Source organism: Mixophyes fleayi, chromosome 8, assembly GCF_038048845.1.
Source record: "Mixophyes fleayi isolate aMixFle1 chromosome 8, aMixFle1.hap1, whole genome shotgun sequence".
Taxonomy (NCBI): Eukaryota; Metazoa; Chordata; class Amphibia; order Anura; family Limnodynastidae; genus Mixophyes; species Mixophyes fleayi.
The window spans coordinates 37,032,282-37,049,351 of record NC_134409.1 but is presented as its reverse complement, the minus strand read 5'-3'; the positions used below and the strand labels follow the sequence as shown (position 1 = coordinate 37,049,351).

The following is a 17,070-nucleotide window of genomic DNA, read 5'->3' as shown; positions in this document are numbered from 1 at the left end:
AAATCCCTTTGTATGTAATGGTCATGAACGGGTTAAAGTTATAGAAAAAAAACCTGATACACGAGATTATTATACACGAATAGGCTTCACCCACAATCAGGGCCGGATTAACCCGAGGTCTAACTGGGCTATAGCCCAGGGGCCTCGGGCATCCAGGGGGCCCTTCAAACTCCTCAGCAGCATTATTGATCGGTCGGGGGCGGGGGCGCCCCCGGCCCGATCGATGCTGCTGAGTACTGTCAGTGCAGTCCTCCGTCCCGGCGCGCTGTAAGCTCCTTACTGAGGAGATCTCGCGAGAGTTCACTCTCGCGAGATCTCCTCAGTAAGGAGCTTACAGCGCGCCGGGACGGAGGACTGCACTGACAGGTAAGTGCTTGGGGGGTCCTCGCGGGGGGTGGGGGGCGGCGGACGGCTCACATTGGGGGCCTCGCGGGGAATGGAGGGCCCCTTAGCCCAGGGGCCTCCATTCCCTTAATCCGGCCCTGCCCACAATGCTCCATTCTCTAAACAACGCCCATGTCTCAGTGTATAAAATTATAGAGGAACCTGTCTGGCGCCGAGGAACGTGAGAAGATGGCGAATGAAGAGAAGGAGGTAAATGTATGAATCTCCGGATTCTTGATCTCCGGCGTGTTCAGCCTCTTCAGCGCTTAAATTTAAAGCGGCGCTGCCTTGTAAAGGGAAACTTCCCTTTACAATGCAGCACCGCTTTAAATTTAAGCGCTGAAGAGGCTGAACACGCCGGAGATCAAGAATCCGGAGATTCATACATTTACCCCAAGGTGTTAGTGGGGGTTGAAGCAATGGAGACGGAGAAGCGGTCACAAATGGTGCTGGAAGGGCCAACAAATGTTCGAAAAGTTAAGGTGGGGTATGGAGATGCTCAAGAAGAATGTACTGCAGGTAAAAGAGCAAAGTCAATGAGCCCAAGAGAGATGGAGATGATGGTAAAAGTACTGGACCAGTACAACTACGACTGTCAAAAGCGAAAATACAGAAAAGTAATTAATAGAAAGGAATTGATAATGCAAAAACTACTGCGATTACTGAAGGAAAAACTTGGAAAGAAAAGAAATAAATTCCAAGTCCAGAAGAGGTGGTCGGACCTTAAAAATAAAGAGGCTAGGAGACTGGAGCGAATACGTAAAAACATTAAAAAAAGTGAGTAGCCCGTGTAGTCGTGTAGTGTACCTGTTTGAGGGACTTTATGTAATTCATTCTACTGTCACAAGAACCAATGCATGTCGGCTGTTTGAGCCGATTATTGGACGAAAACAGTGTAGTGTGTACCCAGCTTTAGAAACGGGAGATTCATAACAAAACCTGGCCGTGGAAATGTACGAAGAGTGAATTAAGAAAACCAGATAAAAGGAAATTAAGTATATTAGAGTGTGCAGTGGTGGCAAAATATGATGCAGTCAGTGCAAAGGTAGCGGATTGGAAGATACAGCTGTCAATGTTAGTTAAAGAAGATTGATTATTTGCATTACAGAAACATTCCAATGTAGAGAGTATAAATCTGAATTGATCCTAAATCCTTATGGAGTGATGAAAACTGACTAATTTGTGCTGTACGCTAGTAACAGGATGGATTGGGGACAGCCAGATCCTCATGAACTCTTGTAAAAGATAAAGTTACCCAATGTAAATATAAAATGTGAAATGTCTAGACAAAGTTTCACAGCATGAGAAAGAATCTAAATTAGGAGGGTATAATAAATATAAAGCCATTTATTGCGATTTATTTGAATTGATCATTAGCAACTAAGAAATGCAGTGTGTAGACTATCACAAATTATCCTAATGAATAAAAGGAAGCACCCCAGGCACCTCACAAATGACAATAAAATAGCTGTCACCAGTCTACAACATACTTACCAACTTTTTTAAATCTGGGAGATCCCGGAGGACAGGACATGTGACAGGTGGTGGGGGGGGGGGGGGGTTTGGCATGGTGATGTTGTTGCATTACCATAGCTTCGCCCCCGCTTTAAAATGTTGAAAATAACAGCATTGAATAGCGGGGGCAGGGTTTAATGACGCAATCACGTCACTAAGGGAGGTCTTTGCTAAAAAAAAACCTGTGTTGTGAAGGGACAAATTGTGAGTCTTTTTGGAAATCAATCATCATTGATAAGCTGTCCATTTCCCAAGCCAATTTCCCATGGCGCAGATTATACAACTCATTTAAGTTTATATTCTGAAACTTTTTATTTTTAAATCTGTTTCGTTATGAATGTCATGTCATCTTAGTTGTTTTTATAACATGTAAGCATTGTTTTTCTCTATATTAAATCTAAACATGTAATAGTGATGTCCTTAATGCTCTAAATTAATTTACTGCCTGTTTATAACAGATAGATTGCTGGACCACGCTAACCCTTTAATTGTCAAGGTGTGAAATGTGAATACATTTGCATACAAAGCTGAGTGCCTGCATGTACATTTGTGTCATATAATTTAGATGGGTTGTTAACCCTTTGATTGCTAGTGTGTGCCTTGCTAAACTGTGTGTAACAAGGAGTGATCATTGTGTGCCATGTGTGCCAATATTTTGGGGTCCTGTTGCTTTTTTTCAATATGTGGTGGCAAAACCAAAATGGGTGCGGTTATGAGCGCTGTTCGTGGGTGATTCAGCATATCTGTAACCTGTGCGATAGATGAGAGGAAAATTGAGTGCTGGAATCCTGTGTAACCCCATACAGTAAATACTTCCAAGTCACAAGTGCCCAATGTGCGGGGTTGTGACTGGTAAAGGTAGTTTAGTTAGGAGAGGTTTCCTGACAAAATAGAGGTGATATATTGTTTGACTGTGTGTATATATGATATTATATTAAATCAGGGAATGGCTATTCTTGACACCAGTGTACTCTGAATTAGGGTTATCCCACAGACATGCAGGGGGTGCACCTCACTATGTAACACCACACAGTAACTAGTGCATCCGCATACAAGCTAAACAGAAACATCCTGAAAATGATTTATAATAAAGGTGAATGTTGTTGACAACAGTATTAATGTTTGTGGAGTTCGTATTTGCAAACCAAAGTGACTTATGTAAATATCCCTTTAACAAGGCCGCGTCCGCCTATCCCGTGCGTGCAGGCCGTGACGTCACGACGCGCCAGCGCGGCACCGCCATGGTAACCTGGACGTCGGCGCGTTCCCGGAAGTGGAGAGCAGTGCGCCGTGCTCCCCTCAGACGCCGCTTCCGGCGGGAGAAGGTGGCTCTCCGCCCTGACCGCTCGCCTGGCCGGGATGTGCCCATGACCGGTTCCGCCTGATTACTTGTTTTAATAGACACTGCCCGCCCCGTGTCCTCCTCTCTGGTCCCGGTGTGCGGAGTCCCGAGGATGCTGTGAGGAGGAGCAGGGAGCCTGCCCGCTCTCCTCTCCCCGGGGTTTTATCGCAGCCTGTGGGTCCCTCATCTCTGGTTTTATTGCTTTCTGCGCGTTCCCCGTTATATCACCCTCTCCCCGGCCCCTGGTCTCCGGTACTCCCTCCCCTGCTCCCGGAGACATGGCTTCCTCGTCCGGTAACGATGATGACCTGACCATCCCCCGGGCTGCCATCAACAAGATGATCAAAGAGACTCTGCCCAGTGTCAGGGTGGCTAATGACGCCCGGGAGCTGGTGGTGAACTGCTGCACCGAGTTCATTCACCTCATCTCCTCGGAGGCTAACGAGATCTGCAACAAGTCTGAGAAGAAAACCATCTCACCCGAGCATGTCATTCAGGGTAAGCGGCTGTGCTCATCACAGGGGCCGTACTGCTGGTAATCCCACTTGTGCACATACACCTGGCGATCACACTGTATTATACATGGACTAGTGTACATGGCCCTGCTGATCATACCCTAGTATACATGGACTAGTGTACATGGCCCTGCTGATCATACCCTAGTATACATGGACTAGTGTACATGGCCCTGCTGATCATACCCTAGTATACATGGACTAGTGTACATGGCCCTGCTGATCATACCCTAGTATACATGGACTAGTGTACATGGCCCTGCTGATCATACCCTAGTATACATGGACTAGTGTACATGGCCCTGCTGATAATACCCTAGTATACATGGACTAGTGTACATGGCCCTGCAGATCATACCCTAGTATACATGGACTAGTGTATATGGCCCTGCTGATCATACCCTAGTATACATGGACTAGTGTATATGGCCCTGCCGATCATACCCTAGTATACATGGACTAGTGTACATGGCCCTGCCGATCATACCCTAGTATACATGGACTAGTGTACATGGCCCTGCTGATCATACCCTAGTATACATGGACTAGTGTACATGGCCCTGCTGATCATACCCTAGTATACATGGACTAGTGTACATGGCCCTGCTGATCATACCCTAGTATACATGGACTAGTGTACATGGCCCTGCTGATAATACCCTAGTATACATGGACTAGTGTACATCGCCCTGCAGATCATACCCTAGTATACATGGACTAGTGTACATGGCACTGCTGATCATACCCTAGTATACATGGACTAGTGTACATGGCCCTGCTGATCATACCCTAGTATACATGGACTAGTGAACATGGCCCTGCTGATCACACACTAGTGTACATGGCCTTGCTGATCATACACTAGTATGCATGGACTAGTGTACATGGCCCTGCTGATCATACCCTAGTATACATGGACTAGTGTACATGGCCTTGCTGATCATACCCTAGTATACATGGACTAGTGAACATGGTCCTGCTGATCACACACTAGTGTACATGGCCTTGCTGATCATACCCTAGTGTACATGGCCCTGCTGATCATACCCTAGTATACATGGACTAGTGTACATGGCCCTGCTGATCATACCCTAGTATACATGGACTAGTGTACATGGCCCTGCAGATCATACCCTAGTATATGGACTAGTGTACATGGCCCTGCTGATCATACCCTAGTATACATGGACTAGTGTACATGGCCCTGCCGATCATACCCTAGTATATACACTAGCATATGTAGTCCTGCAGGTAACCCACCACTTGTACACTATAGGTAGCCCTGCAGGTAACCCTCCCCGTACACACTATACATGGCCCTGCAGGTAACCCGCCACCTACACACTGTGTGTGGACCTGATCATAAATCACCACTTCTACATCAATCAGCAGAGATTTCACCATTTACGTAACTGACAATAAATTACAATTTGCAATGTGGGTGCTTTATACATAGACCTATTGATAAATAGAGATTTGCTGGGTAGGTAATCATTTTCAGTCTGAGTTATATATAGTTTTGTTTCTTGTTTTATTTTTTTTTTATAAAATTGAAGTTGACTTTATAATTTGGTAAACCAATGGTCCTTTTTCTGAGACTGCACCTGATCGGTTGTGTTGCCTGCTCGGCAACTATTCAGCATAACACTATCCTACTTAATTGTATGCCTTTTACCAAAAAGAGAGGCAGTGTTACTATTTTCTTCCCTGTGTTTGCAAAGTAGCAATTCCTGCTTCACTTAAATAGTAAACTTGCTAACATTTGCATGCAGATTTTGTTTGTGCTTTTGCTTGTTACCTGTGTCTGATTTAATATAATGCAAAACAAGGTTTTCACTTAGTTTTAGATTAGGTTGGTATGTTTAAGTGGGAACTGTGATAGCTTTTACTGCTAGTGAAAACATGTCTGGTTTCGGTCTTTGTGGCCTACCAGAATATTGTTTGCATATTCTCACAATCTGCTGTATCTGGTTTCTTTTAAAGATATACAGGTACGTTATGGCTGTCATAATGCATTCATGACCTGCATGTTCTATGTAGGTAACAAGTACAACTTATGTGGCGTGCCAGAACTGGGGTAAAAGGAGTTGAAAACATGTATAATTTGTCTTTGTAGTGGACACACAGGATCTACAATAAATCTCCATTCAATATACTGCAGTCAAGCTTGTTTCTGTTTTCTTTTCCTGTTGGTGACGCTAGAGACAGAATTGAATTGCAGCTTGCAAAAGTGATTGAGTAGATCTCCTCACTTGTTCTCCTGAACTGTACACGCAATCCCACACGAAGCAGATGCTGAAGGCATTGTTGTCCCATCTGCTTGAATGCATTTTTGGCGTACCCTGACAGTATGTTTATTGTATTGTCACTCTGCAGCTTAAAATAACAATTTAAATTGATCTTTTCTTCAGAGTTGAAGGTGCTAAATTAATAAGTGCCATAGCAGTGCTAAAGGCTTTAGTTTCTAGCATATGGTAGCCATAATATTTGGTCACAGAAACACCAACACTTTATATGGCAGCACGGTGGCTTCTGCCTTACAGTGCTGGGGTCATGAGTTCAATTCCCAAGCATGGCCTTATTTGTGTGAAGTTTGTATGTTCTCACCGTATTTTCCTCTGGGTGCTCCAGTTTCCTCCCACACTCCAAAAACATACTGGTAGGTTAATTGGCTGCTATCAAAATTGACCCTAGTCTCTCTGTCTGTGTGCATGTTAGGGAATTTAGACTGTAAGCTCCAATGGGGCAGGGAATGATGTGAATGAATTCTCTGTACAGCGCTGCGGAATCAGTGGCGCTCTATAAATAAATGGTGGTGATGATTTATATAGCGCCAGCAAATTCCATAGCGCTTTACAATTGGGAACAAACACTGTATTTAAACAATACTGGGTAATACAGACAGACAGAGGTAAGAGGGCCCTACATACAATCTGTAGGACAATAGCACTCTGATTCATGAGGTCAAGTTCCATATGTTGTATATTGGTCCATCCAGAATGTAGAGTTAGAGTGCCTAGTGGGCCATATGCAACTCTTTGCTACAGTAATTTTATATCTGTATCATGCACCATGGTATGGAAGTAAGATAAATTAATGTAAATTTATACTGTAGTTTTTATTGTTTTAAGAATTATTACTGATCTAGTGACATCATGATGTAAAGTCACAGATTTTCCCTCCATATTGCCTTACACTCTGCACTGGCAAAATATATATTGCGATCTTGTGGCAGAGAACTGAATTATTCTATACCTGATCTGAAGACTGGACCACCAAGCTGTTGTTAACAGGCATCATCCAGCGGCCGTGGCATTCATAGCAGACAGTGGCCACCCTCTTGTTTCTAAATGCCAAAACTTTAGAAACCGCTAAGTTGATATCTTAAAATGCAATGCCTTTTGAAAGTGATTCTGTGGCACCATCTTCTGGTCATAAGTGGTATTGTAGCTTCTTCTGTATTCCTAAATAGCAAGCTGATTTATGTATTTATAAGGCGCCACACACTCTGTAGCATCAGATACAGAAGCAAGAAAACAAATTTTTTTTTTTTATTGAAAGCCTGAAAAGCAGTGCTTTCACCCTAGTGCTCGAAAAAAAAGTGCAAAACTTTAAAAAACGTGCATAAGGGTGCGGTACGTGGCCCTCCTTAAGAAAGGAAGGGCCCTAGTCCCCGACCCCCGGATCCAAAAAGGACCCTTAGGGGGCAAGGGTCTTCAGACCCCCCTTCGCCGCAAAGCTAGGGGGGGTCCCTTTGGCCCTGGGATCCACCGAGGCTTCACCCAGGGCTCTACGTCTAGTCCACCCCCTAAAGGGAGGACCTCCAGTGTTTTCAGGGGGGCCGGAACCTCAGGGCCACACAGCCCCCCCTAGATCTCTCGGGGGGAGAACCCATAAGGGCCCAACCCGCACCAATAAAATCCAAGTGAAAAAACATAAAAAGGTGATAGAGACAAAACGGTGAGAAATAAATAGTGCCGTGCATAACGGCCCCAGCCTTTCGGCCGAGATGTTAAAAATTGTTCCTGCCTAGCCAAAAAGGCCGGGGCAAGAAAGGGTGGTGGTAGCTGAAAGTGAGATTGTGCTCTGTGCCTTTGTGTCAAGTGAGGATAATTTAGACCTCAAGTGATATCCGGCACCCCTGGGTCACCACTCCAGGGGCACTTTTTAGACTCAGGCTTCCAAGCTACCGGCCTTCTGGCCAGACCAAGCTTTCCCATGGTCTTTTCACGTTGGGCGAGGCCTTACTCAGACAGGTACTCACTTGATCTTAGCCAAAAGGCCGAGAAGCGAGAAAACAAATAGATGAGGTGATATACATAATTAGCACAAATGAGTTTGAGTAATGCTATGGGGTCTCTCAGTGTGCAGCAAAAGACATAACAGGACGTATGAGGGAGTCAGAAATGGGACAATGGGTTGAGAGGACCCTGCCTGCAAGAACTTACAATCTAAAGCGAGAGACAGTAGGAGCAACTGGGAGAAAATAGAGATGTCGGGCAAGAAAGAGGAGGGGATGGGTTTAGGCGAGCTTGAAAAGGTGAGTTTTGAGTGAATGTTTGAATGACTGAAGGTTGGGTAGGGAGGCGGGGTAGAGGGAGTTCCAAAGAATGGGGGCAGCACGGTAGAAGTCTTGGAGGTGCGTATGGGCGATGGTAATGAGAGGTGAACTGAGGCGGAGGTCAGAAGTGGAGTGGCCGGGTAGGTATGTACCGCAAGACAAGGTTAGAGATGTAAGCAGGGAGTAGTGTTGGTAAGGGCTTTGTAAGTGAGGGTAAGGAGCTTGAATTGAATTCTGAATCCGATAGGGAGCCAATGAAAGGATTTAAGCGGAGGAGGAGCATCAGGAGAGGAAGATGAGCATTGCCTCAGCATGCTGTATGGGTTAAGGTCAGAAAAGTGAGAGACCGGAAGGCCAGTGAGAAGGAGGTTGCAATAGTTGAGACGATAAATGAGTGAATGGACCAGAATCTTGGTTGCTTCCTGAGAGGGGAAGGGACGGAAAGTTATAGGGAATGCAATTGCAGTGGGGCAGTTGCAATTTACCTGAAAGCAGGGGCGGATCCAGACTTTTGCTATACCCCGGGTGATTTTAGGGGGGGCGATTTAGGCCCCGCCCCCTTTCTAATTTCTAAGGCTGCCGGCGGCTGCACAGTATGTGCAGGTCCGCTCGGCAGTGACAGTGTGCTGCCCCGCTGCTCTGATTGTGCCCCCCCCCCCCCCCCTGGATCCGCCACTGCCTGAAAGTATCTTGTTTGACCCTTATCTGTCAACAAGGTTTGAATAAACTGAACGCTCCTCAGTTTACAGGATCAAATGTGGCCTTGAAAGGGTTTGTTTTCTCCCCTTCAGCTTCAGTGAGAGCTTCTGCAGAATTTAGCATATTAGATTATTATATTTTTCTTATGCAGCTCAATCCATTGATGCTTTCTAATTAAAACTTGGACAGAACTTTCATGGATCAGCATCTTTATCATTTATAGACTCCGTTATATGAAATACTTTCTTTTGACTTGTAATTGGCATATAGTTGTAACATACAACCTTCTTGCAGTAAATACTTGGACACCACTGATCTAGGGTATATCTTTATAGCCGTGATTGGTACAGTCACTGATGTCATGTATATTGTGATGCTGTCATTATAATAATTGTTACATGTAACTTCTGAATGGTGCTGTATATTTGATAGTTAAGAAACAAACACAGGATTTTCACAAAATACAGGATGATACACCTACACAAATGTAGCATGTATATTGAAACCAAAATATGTATAATGGATAATGCAATCAAGTGTGGATATCGCCAATGTACACTTGGGACAATTGTGAGCACTGTATTCCTCCCATATCTTTGTATCTCCTACGTGAGTGCTTTGCAACACTTGGAGATTTATTAGAAATCAGAGCTTTCAATTTACTGTCTGTTGTTCAGTAAAAAATTGTTGGGTTCCAAATCTGAAGTCGGCAAACTGCCTGGTCAAAATAAGACCAGCTATGCAGTGCATGTAGGAGTGTATGACATTTTCTTACCAAAGATGCAACCAAAAGTCTTATTGATGCTCATCTCCTACTTGCTACTGCAGCCACCTCCTATATGGCGTTACCCTCACCCATCTGTCACCATTTTATGCCCTTACCAAATGCTTCTGCAAGATTGATCTTCCTCTTTCTCTCCTCCACATCCACCAAACCACTCTGCAAATCCCTTCACTCACATTCTCCTATGTACCCTCAATACCACCAGCCTTTCATACATGGCAACCCTAAGCTTGAAATACATTCCCTTACGCCTTCTTAGATCTATCTCTGACCTGCACTTCCCCCTCTGCTTTAAAATCTTGACATAATTTTTTAAAAGCCACCTCTTTACTTAAGCTTACCATACTATTATACTGCTCACATTGCTGTCCCAATTTCCACTACACATGAGCCACAGTCTCTGCTCTTGTCTCAGCTATGCCCTTTTCTCACTAGATTGTAAGCTCTCCAGCAGGGACTTCGCTACAGTGTTTTCATGTCTGCTTTTATTTGGTCTCTTATATGTCCTTGTCTTATGTATTCTGTTTTCTCACTTTCTGCTTTAACTGGAAAGGGCTTCAATGATAGACTCAAACCACAATACAGTTGGGTGTACCAATGGCTGATTTGGATGTTTGTAAAAAAACGTTTACTAAGAAATTGTCGCTCTCAAAATTTTGTCGCCTCCTGCCGCTGTGCTGGCTGGAGGTGGGGGCGCTGTGCTGGCTCCTGGCAGGTGGAGGCGGGCGCTGTGCTGGCAGTGGGTGGACACGGGCGCTGTGCTGGCTCCTGGCAGCAGGTGGAGGCGGGCACTGTGCTGGCAGTAGGCGGAGACGGGCGCTGTGCTGGCTCCTGGCAGTAGGTGGAGGCGGGCGCTGTGCTGGCAGTGGGTGGACACGGGTGCTGTGCCTGGCTGTGGGTGGAGACGGGCGCTGTGCTGGCAGTGGGTGGACACGGGTGCTGTGCTATGCTGGCTCCTGGCAGCAGGTGGAGGCAGGCACTGTGCTGGCAGTGGGCGGAGACGGCCGCTGTGCTGGCTCCTGGCAGCAGGTGGAGACGGGCGCTGTGCTGGCTGCAGGTGGAGGCGGGGCCGCTGTGCTGGCAGCAGGTGGAGGCGGGGCTGCTCTGCTGGTTCTTGACTCCAGACATTTGAAGTTTAAATCCTATGTATTTTTATAATTTTATTCATAATCTAACGGCACATGCTTCTTAATAGTTTGAGGGCCTAGTTGAAATGTGTGATTTAACATCCTGCACAAGCTCTTTGGCACCTTCCTTCCTCCCAGTCTGTTAAATGCCATGTTTACTTGGAGGAGCACTGGTTGTGTAGTAAACATGTGTTAATGAAGCATGTCTACAGCAAGCCCTACCATTCTATTTGCAGCAGTTTTATAATGCTACAGGCCATTATTAGAATTGAGATATGAACCATTAATGCACTTCATGTTAAATTGGACTGAGAGACTCAAATATACATATTCATAAATGTTATTTGCATATTGAAGGACACTATAGAGAGATGCTTGAAGCTTTGGAATGATGATCGTTCATCGTTTCAGTGTACACACTAATGCAATATCTGGCTGAACAGTTGTTTTTGTGATTGGCACGATAAGTGGCTGAAAAACCTGTAGTGCAGTGTTGGCTAACCTGTGACACTCCAGGTGTTTGTGAAACTACAAGTCCCAGCATGATTTGCCAATATATATCAGCGTATTGCTGGAAGGGTATGCTGGGACTTGTAGTTTCACAACACCTGGAGTGTCACAGGTTAGCCAACACCGCTGTAGTGTATACCCAGCCTTATGGAGTGTTTTAAATCTGTTTGCCATTTCGGTTTTTATTAATGACCTGTAGACAATGTAAAATATCTTGTGTACATAAATACCAGATATTAATTACATCTATATAGTCATGCTAGATTTTACAGTAAAAGTGTAATTATTTTGGTTTGAATAAAATGTAGGTAACAATACACCTTCTCAGGGATTGATTTGGCAATGGGAATTGAATAGCCCTATCTATAAAAGATAACTCTCTGAAGTCTTTGAATTTAGACTTATCTAAGTAATGCTTTTCTATAACCTTTTTGTGTTGCCATAAGACAATAAATACAATACCTACAAATCTGCAATCTGTATTCAATATTGATATAAACTTGATAGATGAATGAGTTTGGTTTGTGAGGTCTCTATTGCAGTTGATCCATTTTGACTCTTCTCATAATTACTTCTATAGACCACTGAAATCTGTTCCCTCTGCCTATGTAACTGGTTAATCATAGTTGCCAATCTGTGTTAGTATTTACTTGTAAATTGTTTGAGTGTTTGGAATGTTACATGTGGTTATGGTTACATTAAATATTTTATTTAACTATCTTTCCATTCATTCACCTAATACTCTGCTTATTATTACCTTGTATGTCCACTTATTTGACTGCTAGATTTTTGTTATGTATGGCTTCTGAATATTAAAATGTCAATTATGTAAATACAAGCAATATAATTTTGCTTGTTTTTTTTTTTTCTCCCAGCACTAGAAAGTTTGGGTTTTAGTTCCTACATCAGCGAAGTAAAAGAAGTCCTGCAAGAATGCAAAACGGTAGCATTAAAAAGAAGAAAGGCAAGCTCTCGCCTGGAAAACCTCGGCATTCCCGAAGAAGAGCTTCTACGGCAGCAGCAAGAGTTATTTGCAAAAGTAAGCATTTACTAAACCTCCTCCTTTATTACAGCCTCCTCTGGCATGTGTAATAAGGGCAAACTTGTGACCGATCTGAATCTGTATTAATGACATCCAGCTGGTGCAAGGTTTTATTTCCCAGGTGTCAGCAGAAAGAGAGCCATGTTGTAGACTCCTATGAAACTAATGTGCAGGAGGCTAGCCCATCTGTCTGTCTTTGAAAATACTTAGTTGGAACTCCAGGATATGCCAACCATTCTTTTTTAAAACTCCGTGGAAGAGCCATCTATTCATGTCATTTTGGGAGAACTTGTAAAACATTATTTTTTATTTGCCTTTCTGTTATTGCTTTCCTAAAGCCTCTTCTCTGCTTTACTTATTGTAGGCCAGACAGCAGCAAGCGGAACTAGCCCAGCAGGAATGGCTACAGATGCAGCAAGCTGCTCAGCAGGCACAACTCGCAGCCGCCTCAGCCAGTGCAACCAACCAGGCAGGCTCCTCTCAGGACGAGGAGGAAGAAGACATATAAATCCTCCCTGCTGGCTTTTCTATTTACCTTCTGAATAGTTTTCGCCTGCACAATGAAAACCGTGGGGTGGGGGGGGGATGCTTACCTGCAACAATTTTTTTTTTCTTTTTAAGCCTCTTTGGTGGACTTGTCAATTGGTATTATAGGGGTGTCTGTTAAGTCTCCGCTGTTGTATGCATATATGTAAAAACATCCTCTTTGCACTGTCAACACTGATGGTTCAGTATCATATCTATAGAAATTTTTTAATGGTCTTTCTGAAATTTTTATATTAGCAATGAGTCATTTACTTGATCAATAAGCAGTGTTAAACCAAACTACAACTCTATTAAATATAGTGAGATTTATACAGAAGCTCTAAAACCTATTTGCATTTCCCCTTTTAACTAAGCTTACAAAAGAAAAAAATAAATCTTAGGAATTTTTTAATTTTTGGGGTCGGTTAGGGACATTTATTGATCTGACGGGAAGACGAGTAGATATTGTATTGTTGGTACTGGAATCAGGGACACGTGAAATTGTAGCAATTCGGATAGTTGGCGCATGGCTGCATAGAGTACTGAATTGTATATACATCCAGGCTAATTCCAGGACCTGCGGTATCTTTTGTATGTGTCTTGTTTTATAAGGCTGAACTGGCAATCTATAGACGAGTGCTACGTTTTACAAGAGCGTGTCACAGATAAAAGGGGTATGAGGAGACGAACATGTATTCTGCTATTGTATGTTCAGACATGTAAAGCTAGTGATTGTAAGAGTGCACGTTGGCTGTCATGTTTGGGTTTGCATTGGTCATCTTTTAGGATTCAAATGTTCATTTAACCCCCCCCCACCCTTTTTTTTTTTCCCTTCCTCTTTTTAAAAGTCTCATACCCACACGTACTGTGACATCCATATAGTGTCAGTGTTTCACAGTGAAATAAGTTTCAAAATTGGAACTGGGCCAATGATATTAAACTTTGGAGCGTACCGTAACATAATTTTTTCCAGTTGTGTTAGTATGTTTTGGGTTTTGTTTTGTTTAATCTCTTGCACCACTGTGGATATGTTGCACTCTTCAAATTGTGGTGTTTGTGGATTTATTTGCTTGATGAAGTACAGTGTGATTCTTAATTTGAATGTTGAGAAAGGAAAAAAGGCCATGTCACAGTGTGTTTCATCATTTGAGATTGGCTCCAATTTGTGCTCGATAAAATATACAAGTCATTTGCAGCATGAGCTAAATTAATGCCTATTATGACATAGTGAGCATGTAAAGAGAAAAGAAAAAAACCTTAAAACCATTATAAGAAAGTCAATTCTAAACCACTCCAGTCCAAATGTAAGGGCATAAATATTTGCTCTCCCTAAAGTTATGTTGTTGGCTACCTGTTCTCTAGCTGTCTGCGCAATCTTGTCATATAAGTTGTAATTACAATTCATGTGATGTGTCAGGGCTTTGAGTTTCCATCTCTATACAGTATTTTTGCAGTAGTGCAATATATCTTTTTGCCATTGATAGACACGTTGGCACCACAGTCTCAATTTATAGATGCAGTTTTACATAGAGAATATTTGGTTATATCATAGAATGTCTGTTTTCCAGTGTTTGCTATCACTGGGAACGTTGCTAAACCTAACCAGTCTGACACTTGTCATTCCCTGTGTGACTTCATCAGAAGCCTCAGCGATCTAAGGCTACATGTTACCAGCCCATCTTCTCTGCTCCTGTAATCTACATCATGTTAAGGACGGCGTATATATGTGCCACAAATTAAATGGAGGGCGAAAGCTAGCTATTACCTCTAGTGTAAACTTTTTTTTTTTTTTTTTTTTGCTTTTTAACACATAGGAAATGAAAGCTTGACGGCTTGTAACATATTGTATACATAATGCAAATTTGCGATTTTTGCAGTAGTAATGAACTAAAGTGAGTAGTGACAGCCAACCGGCTCATGGCATAAAATGTTGGGAAAGTATGTTGTAAATCCAGGTTATTTCTAGAGCCTGATTTTGATTCATCGACAGATGTGCTGATAGTGGAATCTTTTATGTAAATATTGCACACTTTACCTGTTTTTAGTTGAAGTTTTATATCAGATTTATTTCTCATACCTTTAGCTCTTAACAGTTTTTGGGTTTTGTGTTTCTACTTTTCTTCCTGTCAAAGACCCACGTTAAGAACTGTCTCCTCCAAATTACTGAAAATAAGCCCCGGGATTGAGTGTCATAAATGATATCGGTGCTGCTTAATATTTCATATTTTACCTGCTATGTCTTATAATCATGAAACCAAGGTCTCCTCAATTTAGTTTGATCTTGGACCGAGTGTGTTAAAGAAATATGGAAGCAAAGGGTTATAGATGATTTAATGCTAGTAGGGTGAGTTACTATACATAGCTTACCTGTATTCAGGTGAGGCACATATAGAAGCAGACCTAACCTCAGCTAGTTTATTCTCATTTTGTGATGGTCACAATTGATCCAACTGAGAAGTTTTTGTTAAGACCGCAGAAAACAAATTTAATTTAAGGAAGATGGTGGATTTTATTGCATAAATTTGACTTTTTTTTTGTTTTGTTTTTTACTTGGGCGCTGCTTGAAAAATTGATGGTAAAGATCTATCTAAAGTTGGGGTATATTTTCATTTTTGTTTTTTTGTTTTTAGTGTTTTTTTGTTTTTGTGTGCATGAGGTGGTTTTAATAACCGAAGTTAGTTACATCAAGTATGACCAGGATAATTCCAACATGCAGTGTTGACATTTCTAATTTGTATTCTAATACGCTAACATTTTCCACTTGAACAGAAAGCCTTCCCTTAAAACCATAGAAAAATATTTCGCAAACCTGATTTCAGTGTGCAGTGTTTGGGATGAGGTCACTGCATTAAGTGTTTGTGTTATGTGATGGTTGGATCTTTGTGAAATTTTTCTTTAAACATATTTTCCCTTCTCATATGCTGTATTCTTCAAGCAATAAAACTTTCATGTTTTTTTAAACCGTATTGTGTGTTCCCTGTTCTAAAAAAAGGTGAAGCACAAGCCAGTGATATACGTTAAGAAGATACATATGTTTTTTAGGTGTGCTCTTTGCATGTCATAGACTTCAGATGTGTAAATTTGCTGTGTTACAGGTCTGTGCAGCACTTCAGTGTGTGTTGTGCGTTTTGCATAAAGCTCAGTGATCGACATGATGAAGCCATTCAGCTGTGTCCACGGTTGTTTGACTGCATAATTAAACCTCAATGAGTCCTTGTTTAGGTAATAAGGATATAGATGTTAACGCTGAGGTTTTAATTTCAGTAGACCCTCTTCTATATTCCCCCTGTATTGCACCACCCCCACTTACCACCAGGTACATGCTCTTATATTCCCTGGCTGCCTCTTTATAATGCTAGCAAAGCAGGTAATAGTAGCAACATAGTTGCTTAGTGCTGTAGATTCCAAATATTTGTACCCGACCATTACTTGGGGCTCATGTTCCTGATTTTGTGCATTTGTGTTTTAAATATAAGAAACCTCATTTTTTTTTTAAAAAATATAATAAATATTATTTTATATAAACATTTCTGTACCAAAAAAATCTTGGTGATCAGAGCACTGCTATTCATTTACTGCCTATGTGTTACCACCACCCTTTAATCACAAATAGCCACAAGCTGTAAAGTGCTATATCCACTTTAATAGAACACACATTCACCTTTTATTTGACCTCTTTAGTCAAATATGCCCCCCTAAGTTATAGCAATAAATCATAGCGGTGTACAGTGGAAACAATGTACTGCAAAGCCCCAGTCATCGCACTGTCTTCCATATATGGGTTAGTGAGCTATTCCAGTGCTTAAGGCTGGTCTGTGAGACTGCTCTCTGCTTCTGATAAGGGTATGCTGGGTGGGAACCAGCCCTCTTTGATTTAGGTATGGGGTATATTACTTTTAAAGAGGCATAAAATAGAGTTATGCTTTTTAAATACTGTGTAGCTAATTAAGCATTAGTGAGGAAAGTTCAAGAGCGGGGCACATATTTAGAGAACGTTCTCTCAAAAAAAAAAATAATCCCTTATTTAAACCGAAGGTTTCCCTTTTCATAAGGCTGGCTCATGATT

The 17,070-nt window shown here is 42.4% G+C and overlaps 1 protein-coding gene across 1 annotated transcript; it reads left to right on the top strand.

Annotated features, from left to right (window-relative positions):
• Positions 1-3,163: 3,163 nt before the first annotated feature.
• On the top strand, positions 3,164-15,965 carry DR1 (down-regulator of transcription 1). The gene is made up of 3 exons (XM_075182356.1): positions 3,164-3,739; positions 12,313-12,476; positions 12,844-15,965. The coding sequence occupies exons 1-3, from the start codon at positions 3,520-3,522 to the stop codon at positions 12,985-12,987; spliced, it is 528 nt and encodes a 175-aa protein (XP_075038457.1). The 5' UTR covers positions 3,164-3,519; the 3' UTR covers positions 12,988-15,965.
• The last annotated feature ends 1,105 nt before the right edge of the window (positions 15,966-17,070 follow it).